Source organism: Cavia porcellus, unplaced genomic scaffold (genome assembly GCF_034190915.1).
Source record: "Cavia porcellus strain 051 isolate PalLab524CR breed Dunkin Hartley unplaced genomic scaffold, mCavPor4.1 scaffold_18, whole genome shotgun sequence".
NCBI classification, from domain to species: domain Eukaryota; kingdom Metazoa; phylum Chordata; class Mammalia; order Rodentia; family Caviidae; genus Cavia; species Cavia porcellus.
This window is the reverse complement of record NW_026947501.1, coordinates 52,033,521-52,050,792: the sequence shown is the minus strand read 5'-3', so window position 1 is coordinate 52,050,792 and position 17,272 is coordinate 52,033,521. Positions and strand designations below refer to the sequence as shown.

Below are 17,272 nucleotides of genomic sequence, written 5' to 3'. Positions count from 1 at the left end.
AATTAAAAGAGTACTTCAGTGTCACTAATTTTGTGTTTCACATGTGTTTAGATAGATAAAATTCCTGCAAACCTTTAGCCTTTCTCTCAGACTGTCTCGCTCTGTGGTCATTCTGCGTAAATCAGTGAAGGCTACATCTCTCTCAGTCTCCACTCGCCGGAGAATAGCATGTGCTGTTGTTGATTTGGGAGACTTACAGTTTTTCATCATTTCTCGTCGAAGTCGGGCAATTTCTTCCTGAGCCTGTTATTTAAATACAGCGATAAAATTTTTTAAAAAGCTTCAAATTAGACATAAATATAGCCATTTTATATTGAGCCAATTACAATGCAAACCTCTACTAATATGCATGCAGCAAGTATGTTCCTTTAAGGCAGTTTTTTATTTTCAAATGAGTTTATACAAATAAATACAAAAGAATGTATTTAAATAAAAGTTCACTTTATAATGCACTTACCAAACATTTTAAATAAAATTAATCTGGAAGATATCATTGCATCAAAGAACGTTTTGCAAAGAACTATACTTAGTATACTTTGTTTATCTCTTTTGTGGTAAAAATTTGAATGCACAATTCAGGTATAATACTGGTGTGGTGATTTTTTTTTTTTTTTGTGGTACTAGGGATAGGGGATAGAACTCACAACCTTATGCTTGCCAGGCAGGTACTTATGCCACTGAGCTAAATCCCCAGCACTGGTGTGATGAATATTACCATAGTGTTTGCCTTTCTCTACTGAAGTACATTTGCTATTAGCATTTGCTGGTTACGTTTGCCCTTCCACTCATCATTCTGTGAGAGCCCAACATACTCTCTCTGTTCACTTGTTCAGTGACGCCTCAGTCCCAAATCTACTGCATGCTCGCAGATGACTTCAGAACCTACTTCGCTGGAGAAGTCTCCTTATCTTTTTTCCTCAGTATTTGGGTCCCCATCTATTCAGGTGGTGTCTAAGAAAGACCCAAGAGTTCCCAATTTCTATAGCTAAGCCTTCACCAGAACTCCAGAGCTCACTTCCTAAAGTGCCTTCCTTATAAATTCTCCCAGTTTCTAGTTATTTTCCTGACCTTGAACAGTGCCTCTTCCTCCCCTCCCCTGAAACCCTGTCTTGAAAACCTGTCATTTAATCCTGATGCACAATTGGCATGTTTGTCTCTTCCCCTGATGTATTTTTTTAAGTACCCACTGGAATAGTTCCTTACCACCCACTCCTCAACCCAGTGTACTCAGGCTCCCACCCCCAGCATAGTCTACAGAACTTCAACAAATGAGCTCTCCAAATCTAACAGCCTTTCCTCTGCTCCTGTTCTTGATATTCTGGCAACATCTGATGATGTTTTCACCCTCCTTTTTCTTGAGTTTTCTTCCTCCCTCAGGCTTGTAACATCTCAGTTCTCTATCTCTTTCAAAAGCTCCTCTCTGCCTCTTTAACTACATCTTGACCTCTCTGCTCCTTTGGGTAGACCATTCTCATTGAGAATTTATTTACTCTTCTGATTCAGAACTCACCTCTAAGCCATGACTTCTAAAACCACACACTCACCTCCTGCTGTCTCCTCACTCCAATACCACCCGAATGTATTACTATCATCTGGCTCCATCTGTCTGACTGCAGTCACAACTTTTCCCTCAAACCACGAATGTCTTTCTTATTTCTCCTTTTACAATCCTCTGAGTCACTCAGGACAGACTTTGAGATATTCCAGTTCGTTCCTCCTCCCTAAGCCAATCTCATTGAGTCTCCCTGCATGTTTTCTGTGTGTCCCTGGGTTTGTGTCCCCTGACGGCACCCTCACTTGGTCCCTCAGAGTCTCACGCAAGCTCCTGGAGCAGGCTTCCAAGGAGCTCATGGTCTTATCCTCCTCTAATTCCCCCAAAGGAGTAACTGTTGTGCAAGAATAATATAAGACAATTACCTGAGAGTGAATAAAAGGTTGTCACTGGGTTAAAACTGTAAAAATGCTACTGTAGTCACATTTCTCCTGCTTTAAATAATAATAAATTGTCCACTGATTATAAAACAAAGTATAAGTCTTTAATTAGGTTCACTGCACAACCTCTGCCATCAAAGTCCAGAAGATAATACACTATGTGAGCTCACAGAATGAAGTGAGCCTGCTTCATCTTACAGCTCTGTAAGCTAAGAATATACACATCTAGAAGTGAACATCATTACTTGTTTATTCATAAATAAGAAATAAACAATTTACCTGTTCATAAAGAAGAAAAGTCTTGTCTCTTTCAGATGTAAGAACCTTGACATTACCCTGAATTTCTGCCAAATGACGCTCATATTTTTCCAACATGCATTTAAGTTCTTCACGATCTCGTGTTGTTGACTTCAAAAGCTCTACATCACAGTTGGCACCCTTCAATTATTATATAAGAAATCTGAAATTTTTCTTTTCAGCATATGGTATAAAAAAACTGGTACTGATGGCAGTATATTATCTGCACTTAAATATGACTATGTAATAAAGGGGAATCATGAAGAATAAATAACAAAATCATCTTTCTTTTATAACAGCTTCACTCCAAATTGTTCAAATTTGTCTGATTATTCCCTAAACATTATTTATATTGGGTATAAAGAACCAATATTCCTTTTTTCATAAAGGAGCATGTCTCTTTCTTTTTAATTGAATATAATTGCCAGACAAAATCATACATATTTAGGGTGTGTAACATGACATTTTGAGATATATATACACTGTGAAGTGATTATCACCAACTGTTATGGATTACATTTAGATGTCCCCCTAATGCCTCCTGGGATCACAGCAGGACCTTTGGAAGGTGACTGGATTATGGGGGCCTATACAAAGCTGTTGATGTGCTGTTAGGAGACACAGTCTGGTCAGAAGAGGTGGGTCACTGGTGTGTGACCTGGGAGGGTTTAATTCCCTTCCTGATTCCTCCCTTCACTCTCTCTGCTTCTTAAGATGCCATGAGGTGAGCAGCTCTCCACCATCCCCCGAGCTATACGGTCCTGCTGTGGAGCCAGTCAACCACGGACTGAAATGTGAATCAAAATAACCTTTCCTCCTTTAAGGTGTGTGCGTCAGGTACTGTGTCTCATTGAAAAAGAAAGTGGATCAAGGCACTAATATACCCCTTTCCTCATATACTCATAGCAATCTTAATTTCCTCCACTTAGAAATACTTTATAGTAGCACAAGTCAAAAACCACTCAAACGAAAAGAAAAACACGCTCAACATCTCACTCCCAGAGAGAGTTAAAGCAGATAACATCTAGAACATCGGTCTAGATGATTTCTTGATAGCTCTTTACACAAACTCATTTTTAAAAATAAAAATTGGCAATGCCACGGATACTGTTTTATAACTTGCTGTTTCTCTTAATGAAGTATAGCAGATACCTACGATAAATTCATGTTAACATCATGGTATCTTAATGATATACAAATAACTTTCCCACCCTCACCCTTCCCCCTCCCCTATTCCCTTCTTCCTGTCTACTCCCAGTCTCCTCCTACTTCCTACATCTCTTTTAGAGTCTGCATAGTAGAGAAAGCATGAAACACTTGTCAGAAAGTCTGGCTGATTTCTCTTAACACGATGATGTCTAGTTCCGTCTGTTTACCTGAAAATGACCTAATTTTGCTCTTCCTTTTGGCTGCATGATACACTACTCCACAGTGCATTTACACTACATTCAAAGAATGGACAGTCCCATCCACTGTGCCATCGAAGGGACACGTCTCTCCACCTCTCTGACACAGCAATTCATGCCAATCAAAATGAGTTAGTTCCAGATTAGATAAATCAAAGTATAAAAGTCCGTGTGTGAACAACAAACCCCAAAGTATTTACAAGTTTCCAAGCTTACCCGGGAAGATGGAGATGGGCGTCTTGGGCTTTTAGATCTGTTTCTGAGCATTTTTCTCAAATGCTGAGCTTCGCTTTTGTAGTAATCTCTGTCTGCTTCTAAAGTCTTGACAAAGGAATCAAGTCTAGAGGGGGATTTATTTTGTGCTTTTTCAGTCTCTAAAATTATCTTGCCAAGGAGGAAAAAATCAGACCATTATCTCAAGCTAAATTGTGGCATCCTTTTCTAAAAAAAACAAACAGGATCCTTAAAAATACTCAACTTGTTATTTTAAAACTAGAATATTTATTATTAAAACATTCAGGAATAGTTTTTAAAAAGCAATTAGATACTTTCATTTTTTACTTCTTGGATGTGCTTCAATTTTTCTTGACTAAAAGAATCCCTAAATTTACTCAATAATTTTGAAGAAAAATATTTTTTAAAAATGTCAGATGCCATAAATGTGCCCAGACCTAACACAAATCTGATGAAAGGAATTAATTTGCTTTAGAAAATCTTACATGCTATCATTAAGATATCTATCATAGTGTTTGAGTTTTGCTCAATAACTGGTCAGTGAATTAATAAATTAAAGGATGTTGACCATTTCATACTTTCAAGTGTATTTCCATGGACTTCCATTTGTTATAATATATTTAAGAAAGATTTATTTTATAATTTTTAAACATCTTTACATTCACCAATACTTTATTGGAAGAAATTTATAAACGTTTTTAAAGTATTTCAAATATTTTAAGGTGAAAGTTTCTGTTGTTGTTTTGTTTTGTTTTTTGTCTTTTTGAGGCAGAGTTTCGCTATGTAGTTCAGGCTGGCCTTAAACTCATGGTGATCTCCCCGCCTCAGCCTCTCCAGTGTTGGGATTGTAGGTGTGTACCACCATGCCCAGCTAAGGTTAAAATATTCAAACAAAGCAGCTGTTATATCAATCTTATAACTTAGAAGTAAGTAACAAAACATATGATTAGAATATTTATTACTAAGGTCAATTTAATGTGGGACAAATATGCCTTATATTTTGAGAATTAAAATCTTCAGAGCCATCATTTGAAATCAAAGAACTGCTAAAGACATTAATAAAACTAAACAAAAGTTGTTCTTTCTCCCTAGGAAAAAAAATTGTCTATGCATACATACACAATATACTTTTTTCATAGCTTACTAAATATGAATGATTCCTTAACATAGATTTATAAAAAATGTACTTACAGACTTAAGCCTCTTTATTGTATCTTCTAATACTGTTATATTATTTTGTTGATCTATAAGTTCAATCTGAAAATGAGAAACAATTTCTTTTACTGTTGTTACAGATTTTACTTAAACTGATTTAATTGGAAAGAGCATCAAAAAGAAAGACACTTTAAAGTAAAAACATCATGACAGTGAAAGTTTAAGAATAATATAATCTACCACTTATGTTTACCCACCTTTAATGACAAAAAAAATTCAATGAAATACAGCAGTTCCTTCAAATTACACAATGTTCTATACATGATGCTTCATGATACAACTCACAGTATCAGTTTCATGACACTGAATACATCCAAACTTACAGTACTATTACCTTAGAAATCTATATTCAATGTTCCTAAAGGACAGTAAATTTTTATGCAATGCAGTAAAGTTCTCTGTTAAAAGGTAGCAATTAGTTTAATAAAAGTTTTATTTATCTTTTCCCTCACTATTCTAAACTAAATTTATCACAGTCTTGTCTGTTATATTTTAATTTTGAATTTTCTTGAATTATTGGTCTTCATTTATTCTTTAAATCAAAGTTCTTTTCTGAGATTTCTCTCGAAGTCATAATTAAGTTTACGAATTGATCTTACTGTTTGGAACATGGGTTAAAGCTTAGATAACCTGATGGTTTGGAATAAATAATTTTCAATATTTTAATTTATCACACTATTGTGACACTACAAAGAAATGAGAAATGGTTCTAGTACATACAATGCATAAGGATGTCCATACTAAAATAAGTATGGTGGACTGACAACTGGTGGTCAACCTGTAATAAATATTAGTTGAATGGAATCAGCATGGTGCTAAGTGTACATGGCCGCCTGAGGACTGTTGCCAGCATAAAAGGTGACTTGGAGAGGACGAGCCGTTGCTGTTATTGGTGTTGTTGGTTCTCCTGTTGCCATGGATTCTCCTGGAGGAGCTTGTTGACCTTCTTTCCTGATATGAACTTGGCTGGTATCATCAGAGGAGCTCGGGACCTTATTGTTGCTGAGAATGGCTGCAGTTTGCTTTGGAGGAGCTCTGGTCCTTACGTTGAGCATCAATTCTCTGGCTCTGGAGAGGAAGATGGTGTGCTGCTCAATATCTAGAAGAAGTCTGTTGTGCTGGATTCCTTAGACGAACTTGGCTATTCTCATTGGTGGAGCTTGGGACTTCGTGATCACTGAGGGTGGCTGTGGTACTTTTCAGGGGAGTTCCGCTTCTAACTTTGAGCATTGCTGCCTGGCTCCAGTGCAGAACCCTCAACTTACTGGCATAGATCCTTCACTCTGCTGACACAGACTTTCCAGCTTCCAGTGCAGATCTGTGAAACAGACTTACACGAGTCATTGTTGTGGGCTCTCGGCCTCCAGGTAGACTCATAGGAAACTGTCATGGGCTCTAGGTCTTCAGTTGGACTCATGAAGGATATTACCACGGAATCTATGTCCTTGACTGGATTCTCTAAGTGTTTAGTACGTGGACAGATTGCCTGCACTTTCTTTGTATTTGACTCCTTGGGTGACTGTTATAAGTAATACTATAAATTATGTGTCCTCTATTGTTTTGTTTTCCTTGCAATCCTTAACTACAACATAAAGTATACAAATTTGGCAAAAGAGAATACCTAGTAGGATACTTTATCAAAAATAAGTTAGTGTTTGATTTGGGAGCACATGTAATAAAAATAAGTCAATTCACATTCTAGATATAGGTAAAATGTAACCAATGATACATAAATAGGAAAAGATAATGACCAGGAATCTCATAGCAGATTCTTTTTCACTATACTTCATGGGCTGAAATTCCATGGGTCTGACTATTTAGTTCAGGCTGGCCTTGAACTCATTATATAGCCCAGACTGGCCTCTAACTTGCAATGATTCTCCTGCCTCAGCCTCTCAAATTCAGGGATTACAGAAACGTGCCACCACATCCAGCTGCTAACAGACTGAAATTTTTATAATAAACATGGATACTTCTGTATACTTGTGATGCCTTAGATCAAACCCAGGGCTACACATATGCCAGGCAAGCACTTGACCACTGAGCCACATCTACAGCCGTACTTTTATAAAGGTACACAGTGCTGGGTGGGGTGGAGCACACTGGTTATCCCAGCTGCTTGAGAGGCTGAGGAAGGAGGACTGTAGCGCTAAGGCCAGTCTCCGTAAACTCTTAGCAAGACTCTGTACCAAAATAAGACGAGGATGTATCTCAGTGTGCAGGCTCTGGGTTTAATCCAGTACTGGATGAAAAAAAAATACTGCTGATTCCCATATGAAAATCAAAATTATAACTGGCTCACATTTTTTAAAAAGGACAACCCAATTCATTTATTTGACAGTTACTTAATGAACACTGATTATGTATCCGTCACTACAATATGTGCTGAGTAAAGAATCAAATAAAAACCTCTGCTTTCCTGGAGTTTACATTTTAGTCAAAAGAGAAAAAAACAGAAGATAACAGAAAAATAGCTGACTGATAGCAATCCCATCACTGAGAACACTTATACAATGAGCACTCATGTATCTGATCTAGGTATTTAAGATAACAAGGTGTACCAAACAAGTGAACAACACCCTTGCCTTTGAGGATCTAACATTCCAACTGGAATAGACAATTTAAAAGTAAATTTAAAATAAATCATCTAGTACATTAGCAAGACAACAGCAGCACTAATGAATTGGGAATGTTTATGGAGAAACTGGTTGGAATACGAAATAGAATGATTAAGAAGCACCGACTGAAAGGTGGCCTTTGAGTAAAGATTTGCGGGAGGGAGGGAAGTAGTCATGTGAAAATGTGGGAGAGTATTCCAGGCAAACGTTACAGCTATTGCAAAGGCAAAAGAATGTCTGGTAAGCTCTAAGCGACAGTAAAGGGGCCACTGTGGCTGGAGCAGAGTTAAGAAAGGGGAAAAGGACCATGAGTGAGAAGGAGGTACAAAGAAAACTAAAGCAGACAAAGAGAAGAGAGTGTGTAGGGGTCTACGGGAGGTGGCTGACAAACCTGAATAGGCCTCACACTGTGTCTTCCCCATGGTAGGCTCAGATATAACTTCTGATTAACTGAATCATATACAAAAGTAATGAGGATGACAGGGATATCAGTGATCTATTCCAATAATGACCCCTGTGTCAATTAAAAATGCAAACTTTACGAAGAAACTAATAATGGTAAAGTTGGAATTGTGCTTCTTCACATTTCAAAGAATCATGCAGGGCATGGTGGACACATCTGTAACACTAGCTACTTAGGATGCTGAGGCAGGAAGATTTCCAAGTTAAGGCCAGCCTGTGCAAAACAGCAAGATCCTGTCTCAAAAAAGATTTTTTTTGTAATTCTAGAACTCGAGAGGAACTTGTAGGGGGATCCTTGGAAGTCTGAGAACAGCCTGGGCTACAAAGGGAGCTCAAGATCAGACTGAACTGCATAGTGAGACCTTGTCTCCAAAAGAAAAAAATCAAAAACTCATGTTTAGCTAATTGAGATATGCTTTATTAAGACATGAATGAAACCTCACAGTGAGGATAAAGGAAGGCAGATGGCTGTGGTAGTTGTGAATCAGATGTAAAATAGCAATATTCCTTCCTTCACAAGCAGCTCCTACTCTCCTCCCATGGGGGGTTATATTTAATGACTCAGTTTGAATGAAGAGATTATGATAAAAGTGATCGTATTTAGCTTTTGGGTTTTCTCCCGAATGCATTTCATTTCAAGGATAAAAAAAGAAGAAATGAAAAAAACTACAACAAGATTTCAAGCCACATCAATCGGGGGCAACAATGGTACATTCACTGCACACTGTTATCCCCAAATCATTCACACAGAGCACAAGACATCTACATTCCATTGTCTGAACAATACCAGAACAAATCTTTCCCTTCAGTGACTCAGAGAAATCAGTAGAAACTGAACTATCTTAACTGTTATTTTTATATACATACACATATACACAGTTTTTCTTTCAGTTTGTCACACTAAGGCAACCATATGATATGTACAGTGTGTCTTATTTATCTCACCAATGCGTATGTTCTCAAGATGCATCTATCTACCTATAAGTCTCCAGTTAATCCTTTATGGCTGAGTAGTGCTCCATTATATAAAAATAGCACATCTTTTTTTACCCATTTCTACCCACTGATGGGCATTAGGTTGTTTCTATTACAAACTGACTTTTATAAACATGGGTGCACATACATCACTGCGGTAGTAGTAGTATTTTAATTCTGAAATATACCCAGACTCCACAGGTTTCTCCTTGCTGTCTCTCTTGATCATACAGACCCATCAGGCAACATAGAAAGAAGTCCACTCAGCAAGGAATGGAGCCCTCCTGCCAAGTGAGCCATTTCCACTACCAGGCAAGCCATGACTGCAGCTGGCCCTCCTCTTAGTTGTCGAATTCTGCTAACCTGGAAACAGAACCACTTAGTTCAGTAGCTCTTGAATTCCCAACCCATAAAACCTGATCTACAAGTATCTATTGTTTGAGGACATTACAGTTTAGGAGTAATTTCTCACATAGCAATAGATAGTATAGTATACACTCAAAACGTTTTAGTGGAAGAAGTTACTCTGTTGATTTAGAAACATAACCAAAAGTAAATGCTCCACAGCGCCTAAGTTTAACACTACATGTTTTAGCAGTTAGGGGGCAGTGTCAATGTGACTGACACGTGTCAGTCAACGTGTCAACGTGACTGGGACAGGTTGGGTGCACTTCCCTAGTATCTGAGTGGTCATAGAGGCGTGACCTTGAGGGTGTCCCTCTGGTTACCCACCACTTTGTCTCTGCCACTGTGCCCCCGCTGTGTTTCTGGGACACCATGAACTAAGCAGCTTTGCTCTGCTGTGCCCTTCTGTCATGATGTTCCTGGCTTGGAGCCAGCTGACCAGAGCCTAAATCCCCCTAAAACATAAGCCAAATTAAATCTCTCCTCCTTTAAGTTGTGGGGGTCAGATTTTGATGTCAACGACAAGAAAGCTAATATAACTATTTACATCAATTCCAGGAGAACTTTATAGCATCTTTGGCCTACTTCCACATATTATAGGGCATTAATCTCACACACTGTAGAAACCCAAAATTCTTTGTCCGCAATCATACAGAAATTCTAATTTCAATCTCCATCCCAAAAATTAGGCAGAGAAAACCTTATAATTTCTTTTGTAATGTTTGGATGATAGTCCTAAAATGTAGACCCAATGACTTGGGGATGATGACACCCATTAGGGTTCATACTGCATGTACAGATATTGGTTGGACATATTTCTAATTCCCTCTTTACCCTTGGAATTCATTTAATGAGGTGATGATTTCCTCATTTCAGGGCATATACCAGTGCAAAGCACCTGTTTCCACCCTGTCCTGTATTTAATTCCCCATGTTCTCCCTGAATCAGCCATCCTTTCTCCATGACTACTGCCCACCTCTTCCTCAAAAGCCTGATTAGCATTTTAATTCTGAAATATACCCACCATTTCACTTTCCTAGAAATACCTTCTTAGCCAAAGTTTTACGTGTAAATTTAATATTTCAGGTAAATCCTAGTTCACATACTTTGGATGTTTTCCATTCCTGAAATGCTTCATTTAAATAGCAGAGAATCCACCTTGCCACTGCACACGTCCTTTCTAGAATATAAACCCTAAGCAATTCTTTAGAATGGATACATCTAAAAAGGGCACTGCACTGTTGGAGTTCAGCCAACTATGCTTCCCGCATTCTTAGAGCAGAGTTACCCTTTAATTCTAAGAAAACAAGACATAATAAAACTGCTAAATTTGATAACTTTTTTAAATAATTTTTTTTGTCTTTTTCTTTTTATCGGTACCAGGGATCGAACTCACGACCGCCTGCTTGCAAGGCAGGTGCTCATGCCGCTAAGCTAAATTCCCAGCCCCCTTGATAACTTTTATAATTAAGATTAAAGCCTGTTCCATTTACCATTAAACTATGAATCAAGAGTAACTATTCCTAAAGTAACAATGCAGATGTTTAAAATACTCAAACTACTTTTAAGTGTCCTTCAAATATTTTAGTAGAAAGTAAATCATTCTCCAGTTTAAAGCAACCCACTATTATATACTTTCTTAAGTCGTTCTCCCAAGGACCCCTTGGGCAACACTGTGAGAGGTAAAAGTGCCCTTAATACACTTCATGTATCCCATTAGTATTTGACTTTCCACTTTAGACTGATTTATCCTTTACATAGTATAAATAAAAGAGGTTACTGCACAAAAACTGTATGATCCTACAGCTCCTCAACAGGGCTTTTACATTTCAATTTTCTATAACAAATAATGTCTCACTAATAGATTCTCTGATGATTTACTGAAATAAGTGCCTTATTATATGCTACAGGACTCAGGACATTAGAGAATATTTATGAAATAACATGTAATAATGATTTGCTTTGGGAAATTATCTTATTACACAATTTATTAATTTTATGCTAAAATCAGTGCAAATAAGGACAATATCAAATGTTATCATTTAGAAGTTCGGTATAGGTGGTGTCCTGCTTGTAAGTCATTAGGAAGTAATGATAAATGAAACTGTCTTCATTTTATAATTGTGTATAAATCCCAAATTTCTAAATTTCATGGCAGAGAATTAAAATTCAATCAAAAAATAAAATGTTTATCAAAATATCTCAAAACTTTAATAAGTAAAACAATATGGCAATGGTGCAGTAAAAGACAAAATCAATGAAATCAAATTCAGAAACATATTCACTGAAATAGAAGAACTTAGTATCATTTAAAAAAGTATTTCAAAGCAGTGAGGAAAAGAAAGGGGTAATCAACTCTGCTTCCTACTAGAAGAAAAATACATTGCAGAAGTATTAATAATTAAGACTTTTAAAATACATTAAAAGAAAATTTCATAAAATAATTTTCTAATTCTTGGGAGTGATAAGACCTTCTGAAGAAAGAACCAAACTCTGAAGTTTAGAATTATTAACCACACAGAAATTTAAATTGGGGCAAAAATCTAAATTAAAAGTATGAAATAAAATTGAAATAAGTTGTATGTGAGCATAGACAATAAACGTATTCTCTGCAAAGAGAACCTGGGGAAGGGAAGCAAAACTATTATGTACATAACATACCTGTTGTTTGAAGCTTATGCAATGAATATATACGATTTAGAAAACTGTTTTGGGGAGTGATGGCAAACCTTTGAGTACTTTCAAAGATTACAAACAGCTGGTTGTGATATAATGACAAACCTAAAAAGTATCCAAAGCACGAGAATGTCATTTTTTTCATTATATTTAATAATTACATGTTTCAAGTAGAATTAAAATCTTGATCAGTGGTAAATCTAGCAGTACCTTTGCTTCTTCGAGTTCTTTGTCAGCGGTATCCACCACAAAATTTTTCTCTTCTTCTAGTTGCTCTGCTAGTTGGTCAATTTTAATCAATTCTTTACAAAGATGCTCATTGTGGCTGGTTAAATCATCTACTTCACTGCTTACCACCTCTTTACTATCCAAGAGTTTCCTAACATATTCTTCCAAGCCATGATTTGTCTGTTTGAGATCTTCAATCTGTTACAATTAGAGAAAATAATCACATTAAAAGATCTTCTTAGCTTCATTCTGAGGAGAGTAGCCAGGTAACTGGAACAGAAAGGGAGATTTGTTTCCCTGGAAAGGAGATCTAACTGTGTAGCATTTTGTGCCTTCTAAATTTTATACCATGCAAATATATTACCTATTCAAAAAATATATTAAAAGTTTAAATGGTACTTGTTTATTAATTGTGTGCTGGGGATGTAAATCAGGGCCTTGTGCATGTTAGACAAGCACTCTGCCACTGAACCACAATGGTAAATTTTACATCTGTGTCTTTCAAGACAATTTAGTTTATTTTAAAATGAATTTGAGCATTATTAATTTTTAACTGAACTATTCAAAAAGTACCCAAATATTCATATCTGCACAAACTATATTTTAAAAATTAATTTAAATGTTAAGAATTTTTTAAAATTAAATTTCTGGTTACTGTTTTCAAAATACATTTACTCTTTAGAAAGGTCGTTTTGAACACCACTAACTTGCTTGATTAAGCTAAATACCTAATCAATCGAGTATTTGCTACCCAATATAGGAGACCATAGCCTTCCTTTCCAACTCAGTATCAATCAGTGGGTGAAAATAGAGCCTTTCCTACCACAAAAGTATCCAAATGCCTTTCAAAGAAACAACAAAAAGAACACAGTAGACTCATTTGCCATTGACTTCAGGAATTATGTTATTTTCCAAAAACACAAACTTAGGTTAAGTACCTGCCCTAAGAGAATTTTTGCTTACTTAAGGAAAGACACTATGTTATGTATAATCACAAAATATCTATGGGATACTTATGACATAAATACTTTTCCACAGTATTGTCCTTCGTGTATTTATCAATGATTTATCAAGCACCTGTTGGGTTGGTACCCTACAGAAGAAACAAAAAAAGCAGCAAATCAGAAGAAACAGTCCAAGTTTTTAAGGACTATCTGAAATAGCTAAATCTCCAATCTCTGAGTTGTAAAAATCTTGTCCTAACCTTGCCTTTTTCAACTACCTACATATATCACTATCTTCTTCCAAAACATCAAAATCAGTAAAATTTACTGTAAAAAATAAAATACATGATTTGAATATAAAGAATATGTCATGAAACATTTTTAACCACGCCACAATGTCATGTGTTGTATTAAATAAATATACACCAAGAAGCCTGAGAATTCATGGTTTTAATTCAACATTTGCTTTCGCATTTTTTTGTGAGCCACACCAACTTAGGAGATTTAAAGAGTGGGATTATCAACAAGCAGAAACAATTTGAAGTCTCTTTAAAACAAAAAGGAAAACTAGAAGTATTTCCTTAACACCTTCTTACTCTCTTTTTTGGTCTGCTCCTACATTGATAAAAATTCTTTGAAAGTGCTAGTTTGAAGTCACTCCTGTAACCTTATGGTGCCAGGCAACACCAAGATGAAAAACTGCCATTTGTGAACCCAGACCTACTCAACTGTCCAGCCTGACTTGCCACCATCCCCTACATATAGAGTCCGCCAAAAAAATGAATACGCACTTCAGGGGAAAGAAATGTTTCTCAACAGACGGTGTTACCCTCATATGGGGAACTCTAGAATGTTATACATTGCAGAAAACCCACTACATTGCCAGCCCTTAGACAAAAAATTGAAAAATGCATTACAGAAATCTCAATGGACCAAGGTTACTCAAGGAGCAGTTTGCCACACTAGTAAATGTCCGGAAGCTAATGGCCACCACCTTGAGCACCTCCTGTAATTGTAGAGGCCAAAGGTAACTTGTATTAATCTCCTGATGTCATTGGAATTTAGTATTTTAAAATATTCATACAATTTTTCTTTCCCTGAAGTGTGTATAAATTTTTTTGGTGGACACAGTTTATATAAGCTCTGAGACACACTATGACAAACATCACTGAACTCATTTTAAAACACGTTTTAGGAAATCTTTTGAAATGTTACACACTACATGTTACAGAATTTTCTTTGTTTCTTCTTCACATTTTTCTTTTCTGAGAATCCTCAGGGGAAAATAATTAACTTAGACTTCAATTTCAGAAAAAAAAATCCTACTTTGAAGATTTGATTTGTTCTCATCCTAATTGGCATGGATTATTTAATTAGTATTTTCTTTTTGCCTGTTTCATGAAAATTTAAAGCCAAATTTGCCCTATGAGATATCCAATTCCTCTAGCTCCACTTTCAACATGATTATTTTGCTTGCAGTAGTCTGAGTCTGCATCTCCATCCAAAAAATGTGTACATATAATAATCCATGAATAATAACCCATGGTGTGTACCGTATTTATCTGTTCACCTGCCAATGAACACCTGTATTGATTCCATATCCTAACAACTGTGAACAGGGCCACAGTAAACATGGGAAGGCAGGGAGCTCTTAAGTGTGCCAATTTAGTTTCCTTCATGTATGTAGCCATGAATGGTAAAGCTGGATTATATGGCAGTTGTAGGCTTTTGAGGAACCTTCATGCTGTTTTTCATAGTGCCTATACTAATTTATATTTCCACCAAGACTTTCTGAGGGTTCCTTTTCCCTGACCTTATAGTCAGAATGTTACTTTTTGTCTGTTTTGATAATAACCAGTCTGATGGAGGTAAGATGGAATCTCAATGTAGTTTTTATTTGCATTCCCCTGATGGCTACAGATGTTGAGCATGTTTTCCTATATTAATTAGCCAATAATAATAATCATTTTCTCCCCCTTTTTCCCCTTTTCTTCTTTCTTTCTTTACTTTATTGGCGTATTTTTGGAGTATAAAATATTACATGCATCATGCAAATTTGGCATATATACATAAAGTATCTTAATTCTTTTTACATACTCTTCCCCTCCACTACTTTCCTGCCCCATCTCCAGTCCCCTTCCCATTTGCAAAAGATCTGTCTTGCGGTTTCCACTATCTTTTTTTTTTTTTTTTTGTACCAGGGATTGAACTCAACCTCGTGCTTGCCAGGCAGGTGCTTATACCACTGAGCTAAATCCCTAGCCCTTTTATTCTTATATATAGTTTGGGCTCTCATAAAAGAGAAAAATGTGATACTTAAGCATATATCTGATTTTTCATTTAACATTATGGTCTCGAGGTACATTAATTTTCCTACAAATGACTCAAATTCCTCTTTATAGCAAAGGTGTCTAAATACACATTTTCTTTATCCATTCATCTGTTGATCAACATAAAGGCAGTTTCCAAGATTTAGGTATTAATATTGCTCTAAAAATATGGGCATGAATGTATCATTGTAATATAATGTGTTTAACACTTTCAGGAAGATACCTAGAAGAGGAATCAGCAGCTAAGTCAAGTAGTGTTTTAGTTGTACTTTTTGGAGGAATTTCAATATTGATTTCCTTAGGCTGTACTAGCTTACATTCCCACCAACAATGTAGAAAGGTTTCTTTTTTACAGCCTCACCCACATTTGTTATTTGATTCCTCATGACAACCATTCCTTCTGAAGATGGAATTTCATTCAGGGTTTTAAATTTCATTTTTCTAATGCCCACATATATGTTGAGCACTTTTTCATGAATTTAATTTACTGGATAGTTTTCTTCTTGTGACATATGTATTCATTTTAATTGCCATTTGAATTGGGTCTTTTATTTTGAGGGGCTTTTTTTTGAGATCTTAATACAGTCTGGAAAATTAGTCCTCCGTCTGAGGAGTACCTGGAAAAAAGTGTTCCCATTCTGTAGGTCTCTACACCCTTTTGGCTGCTTCTTCTTCTATGGAGCTTTTTAGTTTGATATAACCCCATCTGTTGATTCTTCAAGTTATTTCCTGTGCAATTGGGGTTCTGTTCAGAAGTCCATGCCTATGTTAATGTCTTTGAGAGTTTACCTATTTAATCTTTCAGGAGGTTAAGTGTTTCTGTTCTAATATTTACATCTTTGACTTATACTTCTTGTAAGTGCCTGTTTAGTCCATTTATTAAGTGTAATACTGTTTTTTGATGTTTGAATTCTTTTTTTTTACATGTCCTGAATATTAGTCTTTTGTCAGATTTGGTCTCTTTGGGTCTTTTGTGCTTCCATGTGAATTCTGAACTACCATTTCTAGTTTTTTGAAGACTACTGATATTTAAATGGGCACTGCGTTGAATCTGTGGAACACCATTTTAAAAATATTAATTCTTCTTACCCATTAACACAGGAGATCTTACCATCTTTTAGCCTCTCCTTCAATTTCTGTGTTGTGTAATTTTCATTATAGAGGTTCTTCACATCCCTGGTTAGGTTTAGTCATAGGTCCGGAGGGTGTTTCTTGTTGTTGTTGAGACTACAGTGAATGGAACTGTTCTCCTGATTCGTCATTGTTCTTATTGTTATACTGGGGACTGAACCCAGGACATTCACTGAGCTATATCCCAAGACCCCCTTCTTTTTTTTAACATTGTAACAGTCACTAGACTGCCCCTGCTAAATTTAAACTGGTGATCCTCCTACCTCAGACTCCCAGAGTGCTGGGATTACAGGTACGTGCCTGGCTTGCTAGTTTCCTTCTCAGCAAGTTCATTATTGATGTAAAGAAACAATGGTGATTTTTGCGTGCTGCTAGTTTGATGAATTTGTTTATTCTAAGTCTTTTTAGTGGAGCTTTTA

At 36.3% G+C, this 17,272-nt stretch overlaps 1 protein-coding gene across 13 annotated transcripts in view; it reads right to left on the bottom strand.

Moving 5' to 3' along the window:
* The window catches only part of Tsga10 (testis specific 10), an 87,705-nt gene that overhangs the window by 50,919 nt on the left and 19,514 nt on the right, over window positions 1–17,272 (bottom strand). For 4 of the 13 annotated variants that reach the window (XR_010040785.1, XM_063229888.1, XM_063229884.1 and 1 more), the window contains 5 exons: window positions 12,431–12,646; window positions 5,061–5,126; window positions 3,852–4,019; window positions 2,212–2,370; window positions 73–243 (listed from right to left, as the gene is read on the bottom strand). Coding sequence is in view for 12 of the 13 variants with exons in the window: in XM_063229884.1 (XP_063085954.1) it covers window positions 73–243; window positions 2,212–2,370; window positions 3,852–4,019; window positions 5,061–5,126; window positions 12,431–12,646 (780 nt within the window). In the remaining variant the exon portion in view is untranslated. Of the gene's footprint in view, window positions 1–72; window positions 244–2,211; window positions 2,371–3,851; window positions 4,077–5,060; window positions 5,127–12,205; window positions 12,326–12,430; window positions 12,647–17,272 lie in introns of those variants that run through there. The other 9 variants (XM_063229887.1, XM_063229886.1, XM_063229892.1 and 6 more) reach the window with 8 other exon arrangements.